The sequence below is a fragment of the Cimex lectularius genome, unplaced genomic scaffold (genome assembly GCF_000648675.2).
Source record: "Cimex lectularius strain Harlan isolate CLEC.00 unplaced genomic scaffold, Clec_2.1 scaffold50, whole genome shotgun sequence".
In the NCBI taxonomy this organism is placed as follows: Eukaryota; Metazoa; Arthropoda; class Insecta; order Hemiptera; family Cimicidae; genus Cimex; species Cimex lectularius.
The window spans coordinates 740,418-765,314 of NW_019392716.1; the positions used below are offsets into that span (position 1 = coordinate 740,418).

General features: G+C 32.4%; 1 protein-coding gene across 14 annotated transcripts in view; it reads left to right on the forward strand.

The window, feature by feature from the left end:
- LOC106664325 (CUGBP Elav-like family member 4) overlaps positions 1 to 24,897 on the forward strand; it is a 483,670-nt gene that overhangs the window by 458,059 nt on the left and 714 nt on the right. For 8 of the 14 annotated variants that reach the window (XM_014389950.2, XM_014389955.1, XM_014389949.1 and 5 more), the window contains 7 exons: positions 15,188 to 15,346; positions 15,411 to 15,498; positions 15,566 to 15,721; positions 20,084 to 20,149; positions 20,818 to 20,895; positions 23,553 to 23,630; positions 24,414 to 24,587. In XM_014389950.2, coding sequence (XP_014245436.1) covers positions 15,188 to 15,346; positions 15,411 to 15,498; positions 15,566 to 15,721; positions 20,084 to 20,149; positions 20,818 to 20,895; positions 23,553 to 23,630; positions 24,414 to 24,587 — 799 coding nt within the window. The remainder of the gene's footprint in view (positions 1 to 15,187; positions 15,347 to 15,410; positions 15,499 to 15,565; positions 15,722 to 20,083; positions 20,150 to 20,817; positions 20,896 to 23,552; positions 23,631 to 24,413; positions 24,588 to 24,897) is intronic. The other 6 variants (XM_014389951.1, XM_014389957.1, XM_014389959.1 and 3 more) reach the window with 6 other exon arrangements.

The window sequence follows — 24,897 nt, forward strand, 5'->3', positions numbered from 1 at the left end:
ATATTGTTCTTTAAGTCTTAACGCACGCATATCGCAGATGGAGGTGTAAAAAGAAAATTTTTCCCTATTTTTTAATATTTAAGGAAACAATACAGGGTCCAGTAAAGCTACCTGTTGAATAGGCTGATTTTCCCTTAGTACTTGTTGCTTTTATGTTCTCAATCCTATCCAACGATGGCTACAGGTTTCCTGGCGATACGATCTGCAAACACAAATTTCTTCACTAGAGCTCATTAAATTTTAAATACGGTCTTAAAAGGTATTCAGTGAATAAAAAAATATATAGTTCATTATGAGATAAAGATTTATTCAAAATTCAGTAACCATTTCAACTGTTAAGGGATTAATTAGTTAAGGATTATTTAAATCCTGTGAAGCGTTAAAAAGTGCGAAATTGAATTTTTAAACAAAATTACCGTTCGGAATTTTTTATATATTAAAAATCAATGATGACCGTGTTTTGTGCCCAAAATAAATTAAAATTTTATCAGAAGTAACATCTATTAATCAAAACATCACAATATGCATCAATCACAATTGCACTTCAACTAAATGCCCATGTCTATATCACATTGGCTTTTTTTATTTTATTTTCTTCCCTGGAAGTACAATTGGCTGGAAAAAACCCGCTGGCACTGGTGATTCAGAGTTAAAATGAATAAATAATAACAAATAATGGAAGTCGTACATACAAAATTTTATCTACCTTTTGAAAAACAATTAGTCAATCAGTTAAAGTTAAAAATTAATTAGTCCTGTATATGTACCTCAAGTTCATTCGATATGCAAACACTTCAAAAAAAATTAAACAATAAAAACATAAAAGTAAAACAAAGAGATTATTCATAGTTCTAGATTACTCGACTGGCCAGGCATCTTGGAAAAAATACTTTTGTCGTCTGATGATTGTTTACTCTGATTTTCAAGAAACAAATATATATATCGAAAAGACCAACTTTCAAAAACAAACAGAGGACTTTTAACGAAGAAAGAAACATTTTTGACTTTGTTGCTACAGACAACCGAGAGATTTTATCTCCACAACGTTAGAATCCAAACGTTAGAAAAGACTAGAAATAAACAGAGCGGGACTTCCATACAGACTGTTTGTAAAACAAAATCAAAATAGACGCTTAACAAAGAAACGTAACATTTGTCAAGACCCATCAGAACTTAAGTCTCGAACTTGGGCTAAGACGAAGCGATCTAAGCTAAACCGAATCCAAATATTAAGTCCAAAAGTTTTCGCATCATCACCAATCCTTCCTTTCTTCGCCTCTAATAAAACATTGCATAACTTCTTTTCCTTAAGTTCCCTTCAATCTAATTGCATTTACCAAGAAACATAATAAAAAGTAAAATACTACAATGGGCACAAGAAGAAATCTAGGGAAATCTTGGGTATTAAAACCAAAAATGGCCTAGTCGTATAATAATAAGTAATAAGATCCAAAGTAACCTATGGATCACTAATCTGATAGATCATAGCTGAACAAAAACAGACTACCCAAAAATTAGACAGCACATAAATATTCGCAAACCTATGTATCACAGTGGTAATGAAAACAAACATCCCAATTTCACTAGAAACGCTACTAAATCTACCTCTATTGGAAATATTTATACAAGGAAAAGCTAGAAAAAAACTCATTTAGGCTCCAGAAACAATCGAACTGGATGGGAACTAAACAATTTGGGCACACAGCGATAATCTATAAAATCAGATACCCATTCATAGAAATGTCGAAAAATGCCTAATAAAGACATTCTATTACAAAGTCCACTTACATCATCATCTTTTCAATCCCTTTCCTCAACCAGGAATTTAAGAATCCTTCGACGAAGGCTGAAACAGTTGTGCTCTAGTGATCTCCTGTAAATAGCATAAATATATATTTTTGATGAATTTTAAAAAAACACTAAAGTTTCCAAAATAACATATCTGAAAGAAACATCTTTGCTCCTTTCTTAAGACTTTCAAGAAATTAAAAACAAAATTTCTAGATGTAATGTGACATTTCAGTGGAAATTCCCGTCATTCTATCAAATATGAACACATAACAGAACAAATATAAAACATTGCTTTTCATTTTTCAATTTTCTAAACTATTAGGATTGATTTGATTCGGGTTGAAAAATAGATGAGAATGGAGGAAGCGCATTGTCCAGGGGGATGAGTTCGTACGAGAGGGAAGCTCGGTTTCTCATTCCGTGGTATGATAAAAATGAATTTTTACAAATTTTCCGAGGTAGTGACAAATTGGTAAAAGAGAGTTGACTACATGAAGCGATTGTGATAAAGGAATGCGCGTCGCGGTTTCTTATTTCCTCCTCGCCTGTCTGTATTTAATTTCCCCACCGCAGCCTTTTCATCACATCGGAGTGTACTCCATTTCCGGTTCAAAGAAAGTCGAGTAAAAGGGAGTTTTGGCTTTGACTGTGCCTCGGGGTGGAAAGGGTGGCGGATATGAGGAATGGGGGTGTTGACAGCCCTCCGACCGAGGGGGTCACCCTCTCGCCGAAATTTACAAAACTCTTCCCAAATAACTTGTCAAGTCCGACTCCGCCGGTCCGTCCTCCCTCTTTTCCCTTTCAAAAAACCAAAAAAGGCCCCGGGGCCCGTTCAATGGCATGGACCCAGCGAGGGAGAGACGAGAGATTGCTTCATTAAAACGGATTTTTAGCTTTGCCGGACTCGGCTCCACCCCATAACCTATTAACCACTTCCACCCCCTTTAGACCACCCCAAACACGGTCCTTGGTATGACGACTCACTTCCAAAACTCTCGCACCGCACTTCTTACTTTTCACAAAAGCTATCCCCTTATAATTTATTATTTTGTTTACCCCAGGGAGTAAAACTTGTCTCTGTAAATTCGGAAAACTCGATTCCACTCTTACCTCCATTTTCTTCGCGTCCTCGCCGAGTTTATTGTAAAATACCTCACTGTTTTTGTTTAACACCAAAGAGTGTATTGTTGAAATAAACCTGTTGATCGGTAAATATAAAAAATTTATATCCATAAAGTCAACCAAATAACAGAGACACTAATGACACGTTATAATTTACAAATTTAAGTTGTTTATAATATTGCGTACCCTTAGATACCTTATATCAACGATACAAATAATAAGGTGTAATTATTATTAAATACCACTGACAAAAAAAATCAAAAGGTAAAACAACACAATGTGAAGAATAGTCGAGAATTTTGTTGTTTTCAGTTCAATTATTAACGTCATAAGAATATAGTTGTTTTCTGAAATACTGAATAAACGATACGCATCGAAAAGCCAATTAGTTATTCAATTTTTTGTAACGTAACAGCGGTTTGTTTTACCGGTCAATAGTGTTTTGATGATACTTGCTATTTGAGCTGTTTCAAAAATTCATTATCGCAAAACTTTTCTAAGACCAATTATCGTTTATTTCTAACCTTATATATAAAATATATTCGGCTAATGAGGTCAAACTTAGTTAAGTAATGATATTTGTTTGCCTGTCGTCTCTGTCTGAATTATTTAACTGCGATTTCGTCTAACTTTTAAGTGACGGACAGAAATAAATATGAGCCCGTAATATAAAAATATACTTTTATATTTCTACATTCCATTAGTTTCCCATTGTTGATTTTTAGATGTTTTCCAGGAATTTACTCTGGAACAACGTGCTATTTGTTCGATGTGCCCAGAGCAGTGGAAATAAAGTTGTGTACAAAGTTTTTGCTGTCATAACAGATTTCAGTCAACGTCCCTATAGATGGCCAACTTGTCACCTAAATCTTGTGTGATGATTCCATCTGCTGTCTTGGTTTAACTTGAGTTGAAGTAAGTGGATCGTTGCTGTTGAAGTACAGTGAAACACAAGTCTGTTTTTTCGATGTCGGTGATGTTTGTGTCTCGTTCAGTATTTCTGTTCACTTTGTGCACTATTTGATACGCTCAAGTTTCAACATAAATGGACGTTAGAGATAGCTATACGATTCGACTCAGAAAGCAAAATTGCGATATCTAGTAAGATGTAAAGATATTGGGATATATAGGTACCATCGCCGTATAAATAAGCTTACTAATAAGTTCTTTCAATTAATTAATCTTTATGTAAGGTATTGGTTGAAATGAAAAAGTTAGTGCCACGAGCGGGATTCGAACCCACGACCTTCGGCTCAATGCCACTTGAGCTATCGTGACTTCGATCCTCTCGGACACCAACTCCCCATCTCAACCTACCTTTCGAATTTTACCTCCTTTTTGCCATTTTTTAAATGTGGTGTAATCAGGATTCGATTCTCGGCCACAAATGAAATGGCCACGGAGAGCTTTAATGAATATATACTTCGTTTTACTTATTAAATCCGTTACCTTTATGACCTTTATGTATTGAAGTCACGATAGCTCAAGTGGTAGAACAGCGGCGTATTTAGCCGAAGGTCGTGGGTTCGAATCCCGCTCGTGACACTAACTTTTTCATTTCCACCAATACGTTACATAAAGATTGATTAATTGAAAGAAGTTATTTGGTCAATCGGACCACGAAATATAATGGACTTACTAATAAGTTTAATTCTATGGCGGAGGAGGTACTGTCAACAACTCTGACACTTCTGGATTGAATTAATGAGAAAAAATTATTGGTGAATCCTAGGACAGAACAGGGTCAAAATATGATCATTCTTCGACAAAAAATTAGTGATTTTATTTCTTTAATTATAAAAAATAGATATCCTATTGTGATCCACTGTCAATAGTCAACTTTCAGACGGTTGTTCGATACTGCGTTGGTACCACTCCTTGTGATGACTGCCAAAAAACCCTTGCTCCTCAATTTCGATTTCTGCTCAATTGTTAAATATTTTCCCTTGAACAAAGTGGGAACCATCTAAATGAGTAGGAATTTCGGAAAGAAGGTCTGGACTATATGGTCGGTGAGGCTGGAATTATCTTGCCGGGGCTCCTTTACAATTGACCTAACACTGTGAAAATCTCCCGTAGTTCTTTCTATTTGCAGTAGAGTTCGTAGTTCATAGATCCAAAAAATGCACCATAATGGAAATTTTCACACTGTGTCCAGCAAATGGAAAATTTATTTACGCGGTGTCAATCCGGTGACCCTCCATACCTGACAAGTACTCAGTTACTGGCTGATTTGATTCAACCGTTTGCTATAGAACCTTTTTCTTCTCCTACGATTACCATTTGTACAGTTTAATTTTTTATTTATTCATTGTCGACTTGTATCAAGGTTTTGCCAAAAAATCCACTTTTCATCTTTTGGCATTCTCAAATGACATAGTTTTTTTCAAGATTTTCAAGCATTTCTAACCTCTCGATAGATCGCTTGGACTTATTCAACTCAGCACCAATCCAACGTTGGGTCAGGTAAGTGTGTTCCACGCTTAAAAGTGCGTTTCGACACAACTACTTGTAGCAAATTTGATTCTACAACTTGATGTTGACACTCGTCAATATACCTCATGGTCGCATTAAGACCTCCTTCCTCTCCAAGGACGAATCTCCTTTTTTTTATTTTTTTTACACCAACTTTGACCGATGTACTGGTCATAAACCCCTTCCCATTCATTTTTAATAATTTCACAACCTGTCAAAATCCACCATCGTCATGCTCGACCATAAATAATTAAACTAAGTCTTTAAGTTTACACAAGGGGACGACTTTTGATGATTCTACACTCCAAAATATCGGGAACATATCCGCCACTCTTGTGAATACTTTTTTAATATTTTTATTTCGCCGTTCTACTTACTCAAACCAACTATGTAAATTCATCATTTACAGTATTTTTTATGTATATTGCAATAAAAATATAGTAAAAGCTATCATAAAAGTTGATCGATAACCAAAAAATTACTAAATACAAAATTTTTTTGCAAGTAAACTAGGTCTTAAAACGTAAACATGAAGCTTTTTTTTCAAAATATAATTTTAGTCGCAATTAAGTTATCAGAAGTCGTTATTTAGAAATTTAAAAAATATTATTTTTCGTGAGTTATTAATAATTTCATTGTTGGTTAAGATAAAAACAAAAATGTTCAATGGCGAAGAATATTCCAATTTGGTATGATTTATAAAGATAAATCAACAAAATACTGCTTTTTTGCATATTTTAACAAACATTCTGTAAGCAAAGTAGGTCAGAAAACGGACAAAACTTGGATTTGACCTCATTGTCGAGAGAAATTGCGGAAATCTGAAAACTGATCATTTCGACGACCTTCTTGGCTGACATTCCTAGTGCAAGCTCTGACATCATTTTTCTCAATACCTAGGAAACCGATTTTCATAGTTGATAATTCGTTTTAAAGAAATTGTGCATTTTGTATCTGTATCAAACATTAAAATCGGACTATAATTGCTATTTAAAAAAGAGGTTAATTTCTGACAAAAATATTTTCTTATTTTATGTATTTTCTTATATAAATATTTTCATGGTACATAAGTTGTTAGAAAGCTAGGTTTCTCTTCTTTCAAATACTATGGTTGACGTTAAAATCATTTTAGCCGTTTTAATCGGATATTCCAAGAACGGCTTTTTACAAATTGGAAAAATATTAGTGGTCAAAACATCGATAAATTTAAATTCAAACAAAAACTTATATGTATGGGTGTCCAGAAGTACTAAATATAAATTTCATATTAGGTTAACGGAAACAAAATTTATCATCTAGTTTACTTGAAGAATATTTGGTTTTTATACATTTTTTTGTTATTGATAAACTTTCATTGTTTTTGATCTGTTTTCATTGCAATCTACATAAAAAATGTTGTAAAATGATATTATTCACATAGTTGATTTGAGCAAGTAGAACGGCGATATAAAAATATTAAAAAATTCAATTTCAATTTTCAAACAAAAAATTGGCAAAGCCAGGGCTGATTCACAAAAAGTGACGGATACGTGTCCGATATTTTGGAGTGTAGAATCACCAAAAAACGTTTGATCCAAATCCGCGACACTCCAATCTGGTCGTCCCTTTATAAGCTTCAATATAAGACGTAAATACAAGCTTATTTTTAGACTTCTTCTACAAGAGATTATTAATTATGATAAACGATCTTGTTTTATGTATATACCCCACCCCCATTTATGTATGTATATAAAAATGTTTTTAATTTTAGAGAAAACTTGCTTCATGGCTGTGCCGTTTTAATTAAGTACGAATAATTTTACAGTATACAAATTGACCATTTGACTAATAAAAAAGTTTCATCAATTATGATCACGTAATTAATGTCGCGGGCGTGATCTGCTTTTCTGTTTTATAATGACTTTTTTAGACTGCTGTGCATACTGCTTGAGCCGTGAAAAAATTTTTATGCTTAATGATCTGGGAGAGAAAGTTAAGGGACTTGAAGGGGCGTGTAATGAAATCCAAGGGGGCGAGCCTTCGTTCGACCAATTAGCGGCTTTGGCAGTGTCGGAGTCGGCCCGGAAAATCGACAACGGTTCAACCTTTGTCAACCCCTTTCATTTTCCGCTAGCACAGCTCCCTTTTTAAGCCGTCCGCTTCTCCTTCAACCCTATTACACAAACCGGATGCGCTCGCGTTATCTGTGCAACGGCGTAAATCTTATGTAAACACAATTTGGCCATATGGATGTCAAGGAAGGGGACACCCTTCGCGACGTACAATTTTCACAGAGAATAAAATAGCGATTTTTCTCACTTACAGGCCCATGTTCAATGTAAACTTTTCAACATGGAAAAAACAATTGTTGAATTTTTTTTTGCATAAACCCATAAATATTATGCTTAAAAGTCGTCAGAAATCCTTTGCAAGACATGACTTCCCGACAGGTCTACCACATTTCTGAAAATACTTCATTGGTTCAGCATTAATTTGCAGCCCTTACACACTAGGTCATTTTAGTCCTATTAACTGGTTAACTTTTCAGTGGAACATCATGCTGCATAGTTCATATAAACATGTTGGTATTTATTATTCTGCGAGTGGATGAATACACGTTAAGCTGATCCACAGTGATCAAATATGTCCGTCTATTCTCGCTGATTTATTTAAAGTATCACTCTTGATCCGTACGCATAAAGAACATTCTTCCATTGTCGCCCTAGAATTCTTAATCAAATTACGCCTGATTTTTTATTCGCGCTAATATATTCATTCATACTCTACATAACGTTGTATAAACAAATTTAATAACCATAATAATAAACATATCAATAGAGCATCGATTTATTAAAGTTTATATTGCGCTAAGTTACCTCGGTAATTATCAAACTTTAGAAGAAAATCCATTAGAGTTCGTGGTCCGATTGACCAATTAACTTTTTTCAATTAATTAATCTTTATACAAGGTATTGGTTGATGTAGTGTCCGAGTGGATCGAAGTCACGATAGGTCAAGTGGTAGAGCAGCGGCGTATTTAGTCGAAGGTCGTGGGTTCGAATCCCGCTCGTGACACTGACTTTTTTATCTCAACCAATACCTTGCATAAAGATTAATTTATAAGGAAATTGAGGGAAAAAATTGAATAACGAAAAAGACAACGCGTTAGGTCTGTATACTTCGTGTTGTAAACTGAAAAACATTGACTAAAAAACATAATTGACATAAAATCCAAGGGCAAAACATTTCCGACAGTTGTCCGACCAACCAACGCGGCTTTATTGGAGTTTGGAGCACTTAACAACAGGTGTACAGCGAAATCGACAGAGGATTCCTTGATAAGTCGTCGTTACATCTGGCTCCCTGCACATGCGATTTGTGACAACAATAATTTTATTAAGTAAATACATTTTCATAATATTGATTATACGTGACTCATACCACATGCTGCCGTTTATGAGTGAATTACATAATAAAAGATAAATGGAATTTTGGATTTTGGATTATAAGATCAAATCTGCAATGTATTTCAATTAATTATTATTTTTATGTAAGGTCTTGGTTAAGATGAGAACGTTGATGTCAAGAGCGGGATTCGAACCCACGACCTTCGGCTCAATACGCCGCTACTCTAATTACGTATGGATTTACGGCGTATTGAGTCGAAGGTGGTGGGTTCGAATCCCACTCGTGTCACTAACTGTTTCATCTCAACCAAGATCTTAAATAAAAAGAATAATTAATGGTCAATTATGACCACATTAATTGTTTTATTATAAGGGCCAATTCAAATTATCTCGAACCTGCATTATTAAGACTGACCTAACGAATATTAAACTGCAAAGTATGTTCAAATATACACACATGTAGTGTTGAGCCTATCACTTATCGCAGCGCACAAGCAATTCCAACTTTTGTAATTTACAATAAAATACTGGCAGGAATCGGGAATCGCCCATCTCGGATGTAGGTAGTCTAGGGTCGGGCCTCTTCGGTCTAATCCGCCCAACAACCGAGGTTGGGCTCCAGGCTGACAACAGCTAGGTCACCCAAAGGTATGCAATTCCTAGATACATTCTCTCCTTTCTCTCACATTTATATACCATAAACTCACTTAGGGTGGAGAGAAATATTCCTCCATTCATATTCCTTAACTAGCCTAATTGGCGGTCGATGAGGCACTCATTATTCCGCCATCGAACCTTTTACACTACACATTCACACCAGTAAATACATTCACTCTCAACACTCACTTGGAGACACAAACCTACCTAAATACTGTAAAACAACTCTGTTTCATCTAAAAATCAATACATAGGACCCAGATAATCGCTACCGTGCTGAAGCACGATTCCCATATCGGGTGGCAATCCCACACGCTCTCTATATAGAGTCAAGGAGTTGCATACCTTTCTCCACACGGATACCTGCAAGAGCTTTGGCAAGTAGGTGTCCGTATGTCAACTTCGAAATCGTGTGAGAATGGCCCATAAGATAATGAAATAAGTAGAACAATGAAGATTAGTGGAAGATATCATAAACCACGAATTCGTAAAATAAAATAAATACAAAACATTACATAACTTTAATGGTTGTTGAATAAAACAACAGATATCTGATTTTACTGGTCGTGATTTTATCAAGAAGACTTTTTCCATAAGGAAAACTGCGACACAAAAATGACCTGAAAACACAATAAAAAAATAAATTCTACTATAAAATGAAATAAAGGATTTTTTCTATTTGCGATTGTGTCACTGAAATGATGAGATACAGTGATCCCGGTAATCAGCGGAGTTGTGAAATTATTCTTTCTTGCCTCAACTAGAGCTATAAAACCCAAAATTAACTTCAGTTTTTCTTTCTTCAGTATAAAATATTGATTTTTGAAATTAAATTTCCTATATAGATACAATTCGTTATAATAAACTTTCACCAAGAAAACAAATAGAACTATGGGAATCGATTGATCTAAACAGAAACCATTCGTTATCGTGATTTTTGTTTAATAAATCAGTTATTAAAAAATTAATAGCATTTGGGTATACAACAAGTAACAAAAAATAACTTTCTCGTTCCGTGTCTACCGTAAACTATCTGAGATTTAATCAATATAATTATCCTTATTTTATCAATATTACGTATCCAAATAATGGTCATACAAGGTTAAAAAAGGTAGATATTAAAAATGAAATATTGAACCTATGGCGAATTATTGATCCCCCTGGCTTTCAGTTCTTAGTTTTAAGAATACATTATCTCTTAGCCTATTTTATGAAGCGATATCTCGGACAAGTGACGTAATGCTAGAGAGGGTTCTTACCCACCTCCCTTTTTTCTCACCCTCTTTCCATCACCCTCTACGGGAGATTTCCCTTTTAAATAGGCTCGAGACCCTCTTCTCGCTCCCGGGATTCAATTTCTCCCTGTCGAGGGTTCCTCTGGAGCGTTTAATCCCGGAGGACTAAGAAAGGCACAAATTAATCTTATGGAATCCTCCTCAACGGTCCGCCTCTCTTTCCAACACTTTAGTGATATTCACTATGTAATTTTTAATTGGAAATCTTTTTCCCGGCCGAATCCCTTTTCAACGCAAATTTTGAATGTTCGACATGAATGATTTCACCTCGATTTTAGCCCGAAATCTGTCATACTCTTTTTTCCTCTTTATACACGACACTACAAGAATTTATTTTAAATATAAATATAAAAAAGATTATCTATAATTTATTATTCTTTTTTATTCTCTGTCTTTTTATTTAGTTCATGTTATACGTTATATTATCGATGTTATATTTATCTGACGGCTTTACTTGTAATCCTTTGTAGAGTAAAGGATGTTTCTGAATTGCTGATTTGTCTGTTCATGAGTGCTCAAGAACACAAGAATTTATTTTGTTGAAAAACAATCGAAATTGTCATTACAATCGTCAAATATATGTTATACAAGTATCACTATTTCTTCAGTTAACATTCTTGCCAAAAAAAGAGTATAGTTAAACTAACATACCAATTTAATGCTGCAATCAGACTGAAATATGTTCCCAGCATTTGGAAATTCGCAGAAGTTATTATGATAAAAAAATCAGGAAAACCGGCGAACAAGGTCAAATCATATAGAACAATATCGCTACTACCAACAGTGTCTAAACTCTTCGAAAAGTTATTATTAAAACGAATAAAACACATCGTTGATAAAAAGACAATCATTCCTGACCACCAATTTGGATTCCGAACAAGACATTCAACAATAGACCAAATTCACCGAGTAACGGACGTAATAGAAAAATCTCTTGAAGAAAAACAATTTGTTCTGCTATTTTCCTTGATGTCTCACAAGCTTTTGACAAGGTCTGGCACGAAGGACTCTAAAAACTAAAAGACCACCATAGGTTCAAAAATGGAAAGGTATGCTACCAAAGCAGTTTGTCGATATCATCAGTTCCTACCTAAATGACAGACTGTTTAGAGTCAAACAAGAACATCAATATTCAAAAGTAAAAACAATAAATGCAGGAGTGCCACAAGGTAGCATATTAGGCCCACTGCTTTACTTGTTATACACCAGTGATTTTCCGAAAATAGATGGAGTAAAAATTGCAACGTTTGCAGATGAAACAGCGGTGATATCACTAGGACCGACTATCACCCATTCAACCAAAATTCATGTAATAAGATAAACGAATGGACAAAAAATGGAAAATCAAGCTAAATCAGCATAAATCAGATCATCTAATCTTTACAAACAGAAAGGTGGACCATGTTCCGTCGCTCACAATCGATGGAGCTACTATACCATACAGCAATACAGCTAAATATCTGGGAATAACCTTAGATGCCAACACGTGAAGAAAAAAAGGACAGAAATAGGTTTAAGGTATAGACAATTATACTGGTTGATAGGATGTGGCTTCAATCTTGCTATATAAAATAAAATATGATTATATAAACAATCATAAAGCCTATGTGGACATATGGTATCCAACTATGGGGTTGTATCAAACACAGCAATATCAAAATCATGCAAACACTCCAAAATAAAATCTTACGTAACATGGTCAATGCACCTTGGTACATAAGGAATAAGGACTTACATAGGGATCTTAAGATCCTTGAAGTCACGGCGGAAATACAAAGATTTTCCGCCAAACACCAGGCTTGCCTCAGCCAGCACGAGAATGTGGAAGCGACCAAACTCTTACATAACCGAAACATGGTCAGAAGATTAAAAAGAACAAAGCCATATGAACTTGTGTAGTTAAAAATTAATAGTGAATAGTGAAATGTAAATCTTATTGTACCAGTGGGTTTTTAAGAATGTAAATATTTATTTATTCTATAATATTATTGTAAAATTAATGGTTGGTCTAATAAGACCAGTTTTAATAAATAAATTTAATTAATAAAAAAAAAATTAACATTGTTAGGTTCATTTGTCAAGTCATTTTTTAAGAGTCTCTTTCTGTTTATAACAATACATCACACATTCTAATATGTATAAGCAAAATGAAGTTAAAATTGTAAGTTTGATACAAGATTTTTTACAGCCAAAATTTTTTTTTTAATCTTTGACCCCTGATTTTCCTAGTACCTTAATTGGTTTTCGCTGTTGTTTAAAAACAAACTGTGCATACCTAAAATGTCCCCAGACCAATAATCCACATGTACTGTAACGTTGAACACAAGAAAAATAAACATTTACCAGTACTTTGGAAGTAACATTGTATTTCAAACTTTTACAAAAACAACTATCTACTGATTTTAGATGCCAAGAATATTACGATGGACATCTCAAATGAGATACGGATCACTATACACCCCTAAGTGCTTTATGAATTGAATTTTTTCAGACCTTCTTATTCTTGACGTATTCATTATCAAAACGTTTGACTTTTCTTTATTTAACTACAGGCCATTTTCCATGTACTTTTCCATATCAGATTTTAAATTATCATTCATTTTCATAAACTCTATTTTAACCGCTTCTTTTAATTGAATAATAGTATCATAAGCAAACGCAGTGAAACGAACTGTTGGGAAGTACTTGTAAAGCTCATTTGTAAAGCTTAAGCAATAACTTGGACCAAAAACAGGAACCTGAGGTTCTATAGAATTTAGAAATTGCTCATTGCATTTTATTTCATTCTTCATGAACGTGTTTTCTTTACTTGTTTCAAGATTTTCGAATATATTCATTTTTTCGTATTTTCGTAAGTCAAGAAACAATTTTATATTTGTTTACATTGTCAAACGTTTGAGGTAGTGTTATATGAAGTTTAATATTTATGTTACAATATAGCATTTCAGCTATTAACCTTTTCTTTAATTACAATAAATAAATTAAAAAATTATTTATCGAAGAAAATTTAAAACAGTAAGAATTTAAAAACCATTCACCGTTTTGTTACAAAATAAACTGGAATTCTGGCAAATTATACCTATTGAAACACTCTTGTAATTTACAAGGCTTCATATAAATTTTACGAGCCTTTTACTCACAACTTGATCATAAAATGTTCTGTAAATGTAAATTGAATTATTTATTCATTACATGGACGGAAATTTTTCATCTTGAGAAACTAGAAGGCTGTTTTTTTTTTTTTGTTTTTTTTTGTAATTGGGTGGTATTCACGACAGAAATTAACGCAATAAAACATAATTACTTTGTGTAATTTAAAAGAACATCTACAGAGAAATTCGTGCCAGTACAATATTTATGGAAAAATTAATTGTTGGCCAACAACCGACTGTTTTTGCCTGATTTTCAGTCATTACACATTTGGCTCTTGATATTACGTCCAAAGTACACACGCTTTTTTTCCATATTAGGATTTTTTTAATAAAGGGAGGAAAATCTAGGATATAAAAGGGCCCCCATTCTCCTCGACCTATAAGGTGTATAATGCGGTTAACCTTAATTTTATGGAAACGGCGAGAGAACATCCTTTGTTCCCAGCCGTTTAGAAAAGCCCCTGTCTATTGTTTTTGATAAAGGACGAGAAGATTCAAGTTATTACGCCTTATGATCGCAGTCGTTGATTATTTTTTATTTATTTTATTTATTTTAATATGTACAATTGTTCGAAACTGAAGACGTTAAGAACATGTCAGATTGGTAACTTCGGTATTGTAGTTTTTTTTAGTATCAGTTATCACAAACATTTTTTTTATTTGTTGAAATTTCTTCTCGAGTCTTGTAATTTGGTTATTATTATTTTAAAATCCGTACACAAATGCACGATTGAAGAAACGACCAAAATAGCAAGGATAGGCAGCCCAAAATGATCGGAAACAGTCAACCTACTATTTCTACTGATGACTAGTGCGAAAACGAAATATGAACGATCTTTAAAATATGAATCACCTTTTGAAATTATGTTACAAATTTTCATTCGTCCTCAACGAACATAAAACACTCCTGTTTTTTCTTGCGTAGGAGTTTTGGTTTTGTTTTGGCACTCGGTCCGAATTGGAGTGTTGAAAATATCTTGTACATTTAAGAAAAGTTTCCGAGGCATAACGAAATAGAAGTGCTGAAGTGTGGTTACATTGCATAATAAATCCCTCTTTGTGTTTTTGAAAGGTCCCACGTTCTACTAACGATTCACAAGGCTAACTAAGTGTTTGCCATCGTCTCTTTCCCCAGCTGAATATTTAAAGAATCCTTTTGGAGCGGGGTCTCCACTGTTAGCCCGGCATGACAACTCCCTTTCTTTTATAGCCCCTTTCCCAAAAACAAAATTTGCTAATTCTTGTTGACTATTTCCCACAATTTGTATTCAGTATGATTAATTTCCATCTGTTTTTTTCCTCTAACCAGGGAGCGTCTTCCTCACTCGTAGTAAAGTTTGCCGACACCGAAAAGGAGCGACAGCTAAGGCGCATGCAGCAAATGGCTGGCAATATGAGTCTACTTAACCCTTTTGTATTTAACCAATTCGGCACATACGCAGGAGCGTACGCCCAAGTTATAAACGAAGTATAACTACACGGATTATAAACGATCTTACATTTTATTTATGGAAAACAAAATTTGTCCGCAGGAAATGCAACAAGCAGCACTAATGGCGGCGGCTCAAGGTACATACATTAATCCAATGGCCGCTCTGGCGACACACGCTTCATTAAATGGTAAAAACTAAAATATACTTTTTTTACATCCATTTTTGGCTTATTTTAAATCGGAGTGGATTTTCAGGTGGCGGCACTCCAGGTCAGCCAGTCAATGGCACCATTCCAAGCCTGCCTTCTCCTACGATTCCGAACTTCAGCATGGCACAAACGCCCAATGGTCAGCCAGCGGGCTCAGAACCGGCAATATACACGAACGGAATCCACCAAAGCTATCCTCCACGTAAGTTCAACTTTAAGTAATTCCACACTTCACATGTCCATGGTGAAAGTCAAATTATACAAATATTATACCAATAAATCAATTATTTATAATTTATTTGATTTTCATTTAAGTATACACAGGTTTTGTCTTATTATGAAAATTAGAAAGTACTAACGCAAAGTTGAGCCTAAAAAATTAACTCTAACCAAGCTTCAAACTGGAAAAATAATACAAACGAATTTATGTACAATTCTCTAGATAGAATCAGTATCTTAAGAACTAATTATTGATGCAATAATAAAATATAAATTTTCTTGTAAAGTTTAAATTTAAATGTGTAGTATTTAGTAGCCGTTTATTAATAATTTGTGGAGATCGCGAAATGCGGTCTTGTGTGATGTAGGTTTAGAAAACATTTTCTTTATTATACCAACGCTTCGATCTTTATTTAGATAATCTTCAGGACCTAGGATTTACAAACATTGTTTGGATTAACAAATACATATAAGATGTGAAAACGAATTTATACAAAGATGTACGCAATATAGAAATTTTAGACTTAAATAAGGTACAAAGAAAACACATCCTTTGAGTGAGGACAAATACTTTGAAAAAGCATAAAATTTCTATATTGCGCACTGTATAAATTCATTTTCACATCATACATGTATTTGTATAATCCAAACAATGTTTGTAAATCCTAGGCCCTGAAGATGATCTAAGTAAAAATCGAAACGTTGGCACAATAAAGAAAATGTTTTTCTAAATCTACATCACACAAGACCGCATTTCACGATCTCCAGATAAGCTTTAAATTTAAAATGCGACTTTTGACTTTTGCTACATTTCTTTAAATTTTTTCACAAATAATCTGGATCTTGGTATGGTCTGGATGAAGAAACAGATTCAATTGTTACTGCAAAACTTTCGACCTATTGGTCATCATCAGGGCGAAACAATCTTAAATATGTCTAAAAATTGGCATAACTAAATTGTTAAAAGTCTAATTAAAATTTCTTTGATCGCACAATCCCAATATTGCCATTATGCGCCAAACTTTAATCTCAACCTACAGCCGTTCGAATTTTCCCTCTTTTTGCCATATTTCAAATGTCGTGTAATCAGGAACCGATTCTCAGCGACTTATGGACAGGCCACGGGGAGCTGTTAGTAAAGTAATTACTTCTTTTAATTATTAAATTAATCCATATTTGCTTACTGGTGTATTATATTGTATTTAAAATTTGTGTATTGTATTTTTTTTAAAAAGTCCGAGTTCCATTGTATCACTACCGAGCCGAATACACGGCGCCAGTGATGCTAAACCAGCAAGACTCATCGGTTATGCGTGATGGTTGTTAAAGTAATATTTGTATATTAATTTAATTTTTATTTATAATTATTAATGTTATCACTGTAATTAGCAAAAACACTCTGAATTATTACTAATTAATATTAGCTGTTTAATAATAATGTTAGTTTTTAATTACAAAATTGGATCTGAGAATGTTAGGTGATGACAGTGCTTATTTACGAGTTCTAATTTTTTTTTCTTTTATTTATTTTACAACTGCACAACAAAATGCAACAAGCGAAATTATAGGATATACATATATACATGTAAATTTACATGTCTGACGTGATTTGAATGGCCACTGACGAGTGAAAGTGGCCGTAATTGGCATTGATTGAAGTCAACAGAAGTCCGTAGTTGTCAAAATTACACAATCAGATGGTCGCGAGCCCACCTGCGGTTCAGGCCTCTTTGAAGATCGGAAGGAAGGGTTGAGCTGGACAGGTTGCAAATTATTGGGTTGCCATGAGAGGATAGTTCGAAGTGAAATTTATTGTAGTGGTGTTGGGCCAGATTTGGGGCTAGAGGGAGTGGTATGAAGAGACCAATTTGGATAGTATGATTGGTGACCTTGAATGGAGCATAAACTATTGTGTGAAGAATTTTGGATTGTAAGGGTTGGATTTTATTAAGACTGAAACGCTTGACTGTCCCATAGAGTTCATTTCAGTAGGTCCAAATTGGGGCGTTTTGGATAGTGTATAATAGTTTTTTGTTTTGATCTTCTATCAAGTAGTATCTTCAGTATTTTATTTCTAAATTATTACAACACATTTATTAGGCATAACATTTCATATGTCAACACATCATATAAGAAGTACTAAATATAAGAATGAATATAAAGTACCTTATTCATTTTTAACTTTCACGACAAGTTGCAACATAATGTTTAATTCTATCACTCTTACAGATTAATTAGAAACTAGATTGAATACATGTTTATCGTGTATGTTGATTTATTTACAGTGTATAGAAGGATTCAATTTAAAAGAAAATTTTCTGATTCTGTGCACTTGAATTTTCAGCACCTTTCTAAAATTTTACTATGTTATTCTTAATTCATTCAATTAAATTATGTTATCAAAGTTATGAACATGTAGAATAACAGATGGCCAAAGATAATTTGAAAACAGGTGATAAAAAATAGTTATCCTGGTTTAAGGTGAACTGAGCTTGAATTCAAATATAGACTTAAATGTTGATAATATAACTGATTGACCGATAAGGTGATTCAGATAAAAATTATGTTAGTAAATATTTTATTCATAATATAATGTAATATAATAATATAATATCATAATAAGGGGTGAAGTGTTAAATTGTCCTATAGTCCCATATTTAAATTAAAATGAAGTGTTGGGAATTATCTGGATCTCAGGATGATCTTAATGGAAAAAACGAATTCAGTTGTTACTGCCATGCTTTCAACGAAGTTTAAGGTCATCATTAGGGCAAAACAACCTCAAATACATCTACAAATTGGCAATGTTTGGACTGAGTTGGTCTTCAAAGCAATTTGAAAAATTATCTATTAAAAACAATAATTTAAATTTGTAGATATATTTAAGATTGTTTTGCCCTGAGGATGACCTTATAGATTGATGGATGACCTTATAATAGATTGAAAGCGTGGCAGTAACAAGTGAATTTGATTTTTTGTTATAAAGACATTATTGTGATCCAGATTACTGATGAGTAAAATAGTGGTAGATACATTTAACACTCTTAATTTTTTATCTTCTTAACTTTTTTTTTGTAATTTTTGTACCTGATCTTGAAGTTTATGCAACATTGAACTGCTAGAAATTAAGCAATTTTGGTCTATTTGGCTGGTATAACATTGGCAAAAGTCATTCCTAGCAATAGCAAAAAATTCTGAGTCTTACTCAGAACCTGGATTAATCACATTTGTTTTCCTAAAAGTACAGATAAAATCTAAATTTAAAAAAATTATTTTCTTACAGGAGTTTTTTTTAAAAAATCCCATTTCACTAGTATGTTTGAGATCAGGGATGCAATCATCCAAAACAAGTAAGTTTTGTAACTTATGCCAGCTTTCAACCTTTATAGAAGTTAAATTCACTAATTTCGTGGTCCGCTTGACGAATTAATATATTACAATTAATTAAGTTTTTAGTTGAGATAAAAAAGTCAATGGCACAAGCGGGACTCGAACCCACGATCTTTGGCTAGATACGTCGCTGCTCTACCACTTGACCTATCGTGACCTCGATCCACTCGGACACTAACTTCCCAGGGTCACGATAGCTCAAGTGGTAGAGCAGCGACGTATCTAGCCAAAGATCGTGGGTTCGAATCCCGCTCATGCCATTGACTTTTTATCTCAACTAAAAACCTTAATTAATTGCTTTATAGAAGTGTTCATCAGGGCTCTACAAGTAATCACGTTTATGATTAATAAATAATAAGTAATATAATAATTCTCAGATAACAATAGATAACTTACTCAAGAAGAAGACCTCAATAAAGGTTGAAAGCTGGGCATAAGTTACAAAACTTACTTGTTTTAATGACCGCATCCCTGATCTCGAACTTACTAGTAAAACTCCCATTATACTGTGCTCAAATTCAGGGCCCCTGACATTGGAACCAAATATTAACCAAGTTTATTAATATATATAAATTGTTTATGGACTACGTAAAGGTCCTTTTTTCACTTACTAAAAGGTTTCTAACTTTTCTGTAGTTCTGTTGAAAGAAGTCTATTTATTAAATTTACTTTTATTTAAGAAACTAGTTAATAAACATTCCTCATAATTAAAATGTACTATATATTAATACACTGTCCCTTTGATGCCATGAAGAAAGGTTTTAAATAATTTTTTCACAGATGCGTCATTTCTAACTCACCAAATCAAAAAAATAAAAAGTAAATTATTTATTTTTTAAATTAAAAAAAAAAAGATTGCATATTAGGTGTATATGTATGTGAATTTTATAGTTTTACTAATTGTTTAATTAATTTACGACATGATATCTTTCATGGAATCGCTTCCCTTTTCTAGCAATTCCTGATGCTCTTCTGCAAACATGCTTGACGTTAAATAGACAACTCAGCCGGGACATAAAATGTAAGCATTATTACAAGATATATAACCTTCACTACCTATTTTTTAATGCAATCCACTTTCCTTTCACTCCCCTCTATTTGGCTTGTATAGTGCTTCAAAATTCTAGTATTTTTTGGAAATTTTAGACATGGAAATTTATTTATTTTTATCTTTATCTGTCATCATTTATGCAAATATTTATACTAAAAGTCTTACTTAATATTTTTTAATAATTGAACTAGCAAAATTCATATTTTGTATTATTTGCAAAAATCTCTTCTTTTATTAAATTTTATTTATTCTCTCTATACAAAATTTAAATGAAATATTTTAAGTGAAGATTTTATTAATTAAGCTGTTAATATCATGATTAATAACCTAAATACCAATTAATACAATACCATTTTGATATATTTCAAAACAATTGCCTGTTTATTTAAAATAATTATTCCAAATAAAATTATTTGCCAAATGTAAATTTTTAATGAATACAATTGTATTGTTTAGTGAGCCAGTGAATTGCTAGAAATTCAAGTCCAAAATTGTAGACATAAAAGCAAATATTGCAACAAATTAGCAGTTCTTAAAATCCATAGTATCCCTTTTTCTAGTATGGTTATTTTGTAATAAATGTTTTTTTTTATTGTGAAAATGTTTTTTTTAACTTACAATTTCTTTCATTTTTACAGCACCAGGGCTTGCTAATGGCGAAGCAGCCTTACAACACGCAGCAGCTTATCCAGGGATGCCTCCATATCCAGGTGTCGGTAAGTCGATACAACTCATAAATAGCGTAGCCTTCCCAATTTAGTGTGTAAACCTAGAAGCTCTTCAAAAATTGCATAGAAGAGTTTGATGTTTGGTGTATTTATGTGGTTTTTGTAGAATGAAAATGACACCTTTCAAGTTCATTTAAACATTTATCAGCGTAGGTCAATACTTGAGTAAATATCGCGTAAATATTTTTAGAGAAAGAAAAATATCAATATTAATTAAATTTCTAGTGAAATAGTAGAGCGCCAATGAAATAAATAAAAATTATTTGCATGAGTGAACCAAAAATTATGTTACCTTAACACACTGGATAATTTAATACATTTATTCCATTGCAAAGGATGGATATAAAATGGAGAAAGTTGATTGTTTTTAACTGTTCTTTCATATTAATATATATCTTTAAATGGTCAATAAATATATAAAGCGTGTAAGTCTTACTGAAAATTTCATAGTTGTTTATCACTGTTATTTATCAAACTTTCAATACATTTTGAGGAAAGAAAAACATTGAAAAAATTATATAATTATTTACATGGATGCAATGCTGCCCTGCTAAGAAGATTTTTTTTAACCATTTTATTCTTAGGTATGTTTCGTACTGAAAAAATAAAATAAAATCAATGTGAATCGGTCCAGAAATATTAAAAATATCCATTTAACATATCAACATTTTGTATTTAGCTTAAAACATTTTGAAAAAAATACTAATAAACAAACGTATTTCCAAAATTTTACCATATCTTTAAGAAAAAAAGTGCTTGTATTACTAGATAAAATTAATGTATGCCACTTACGTTCCCCATGACTTATGCCACAAAAACTTGATTAGTATATAAAACGTATCCATTAGTGGGGAGATGCATTGGATTGAACAAAGGATACGGAAATCCAGTCGAATTAATTTAAATATATAATTCATAATACATTATGTTACTATTGTACTTCAAAAGAAATTACATTAAAAAAAACACATTCTGTAAAAAAATCACTTTCTTTTCAGATTCATTCCTTTTCATAAGTAACCATCGCAACTTTTTGCTAGTTAAATTTAACATAACAACCATTTTTTATTAAAAAAGTGCATAAAATAAGATTGAATTGAAAAATAAATTATAAATTATAATAAAAAAAATCTTTCAGGATTATAAAAAAGTGAAGTTAGAGTCCTAGGCCAAGAACTTTAAAAAATATGGCAAATTAACTGAAGGCAATCAGCATGAAAAACTTCAAAGCTCAATTTTTCAAAACTATCAAAACAGTAGATATGGCATTTCGCCTTAGCAGGGCAGAATAGTACACACAAAAAATCACAGCATTTTTGCACTTTTATCTTAGAATTTACGATAGTTGTTTTCCAACGCAAATCATATGTCAAAGACATCTTGAAAAGATGGCGCTTTATTGTATAGTTGGTAAAGTGAAAGTTATTACATATGCGATGGTCATTTCTATAAGATTTTTAGTATTATCAGATAGTGAGAAAAATTTTGAAATAAACCCGCAGCTAAAAATTCCTTTTCCCTGTTAGAAAGCCTAAATCTGAGCTGTTTGTTTGCCTTGACAAGCTAATTATTAACTTTTATGCAGGTTTAAACGCCATACTCAATTCTGTTTAGTCTACATCCTCCCTCGATGTAAATTGACAGTGTTTAGCATGCCAAATTGCCTTCATGTAAACCCTGCCTGCTTTAATTTGTTATGTAAATTTGTTGTTAATACCATAAGTGTTTCTTCATAAATTAGAAACTGTTTAGTTTCTTTAGATATTGACATTGAGGAGATCTTGACTGATCTTTTGTTAACAACCATTGCGCTGATCTAACTTTTCAAAAATCTTCAATCCAAATTTGTACTGCCGCTAAAAATTCATAAAAGAAGTAATTATTTGATCAGCTTATCTCATTCAGTTCATTTTCCCATTAATATCAATGAGTCAGCACGAGCTTTTAATTGAAGGAATCACACATTCAAATATTGTCTGTAATGTTTCATTGCATGTATTTTATAAATTCTACTGAGCATTTGATATACTGTTTACATCTTAGTCTATTATAAAAACAATTTTTTTGAACTTTTTGTAAAGAAATTCGTTTCATTTTATTGCCAAACTCTTAGATTTATAATTTATATTTACCCTAAGTCTAAGTATTATTTTAATTGATCTTTACTGTGTAACTTTATATAATATGTTATGATGTTTATGAATTATGTTTGTTAAAAATAGAGATAAACATGGTGTAAATTTATTGGAGAAAATTAAACATATAACAGAAATTTAAAGAAAAAATTATTTTTTGAAAACAAAGTTGGTTTAATTTAATAAAACTTTTTGTTTTTAATTCATTATCTCTTACGTTTCTCCTTTTTTATTTAAAAGTTTAAATAATTAACTTTGAAATGACTTAAACTTGATTAAAATTTTATTTTAAAAAAATTGAATTGGAAACATTTATCCCACAGTTTTGAATTCATTTCAATGCCTTTCTATATTACCTGAATATACTACCCTTATCATCTGTTGTGACCTCCAACCACACCAAAAATTTAGTTTCACTTACTTTTTTTTTCTTTTCTTTTCTTTGTACTTTCTTTGTGTTTGCCTAAATGTATGCTATGTCGATGTTGATGTGTGTCGGTGTTTTAACAGCGTACCCAGCAGTGTACGGGCAATTTGCTCAGGCGATCCCACAGCCAATTGCAGCAGTGGCTGCATCACAAAGAGAAGGTAAATACCAAGTCTGATAAATTGACAAAATTTACAAAAGAAATTTTTTTACACAAATTAACCACAGAAAACCGACTTTTATTGCAACCCACACATAGAATAATTGAACATAGAAAATTGCATAACACATTATTTACAATTGAAATCAATAAGCAAAGTGTATATATCCCTTTAGGTAAGTTACTGTTAATAGCACTTGAAGTTGTTTTATGTGTTAATGTTATAATTTCTTTGAAAACTTGAATGTTTTACATACTTGGTGTGCATCGTTTACATGGTGGATCAATGTTTTATGTTTAATTTAGGATTTAAAGACCGATCTATTAACTTTCTCCTTCTTAGTAGTATTCTGTGGACAATCTGTATCATTATCACTATTGCATTTGTCTGTTTTTTCTACATAATTATATTGTGGGTGATGTTAACAATGAAACATTGCACATTTAAAATTCATAAATTAATAAGTCTAAATATTTTCATTTGATCTTTTAAAAAACCACAATAAATACCATAAAAATACTGAGAATAAATAGGAGATTTTACTACTAATATTTCATATTTTATTATAAACTTTAAATTTGTAACATTTTCACATTGTATAAACGTGAAGAACTTAAATTTTAAAATAGAAACAAAAAAAGGAAATCAAAACAACTTGTTTACAAAATTTGTCAAATTTCTGTAAAATTAAATAAGCTCAACTTACTAATTACACCACCTACATAGGACCAAATGAAGTACTTTCTGCAAGGAATTGAAGCAGACATAATAATGATTGTTCAGTGTGTTGTTTCCCAGGTTGTTCCATTTCTGGTCCCGAGGGATGCAACTTGTTCATATACCATTTGCCCCAAGAGTTTGGCGATGCTGAACTCATGCAAATGTTTCTGCCTTTCGGAAATGTTATAAGCTCAAAAGTATTTATCGACAGAGCGACAAATCAGAGCAAATGTTTTGGTAAGTTAACGTCATATTTCTACAACTGATTTGTCAATGTTGATAAAAAATTATGTATATGATGTGACAATAGTTTCTGTTTAAATGTTAGGAGTGACTTTTTGTCGCTTCATGTTACTTGGCTGATTTTCATTAGAATCATTTACAATTATATTTAGTAGTTTTTTTACTCAAGAACAAGAATTCCCATATTTTCTAACCTTTATTATTATTTTTTCAATATCAAAGTCCCTGAAATCAATATTGAAAAAAATAAAAATAAAGATTTTAAGAAAAGAATTCTTGTTCATGGAGAAAAATCTACTTTGTA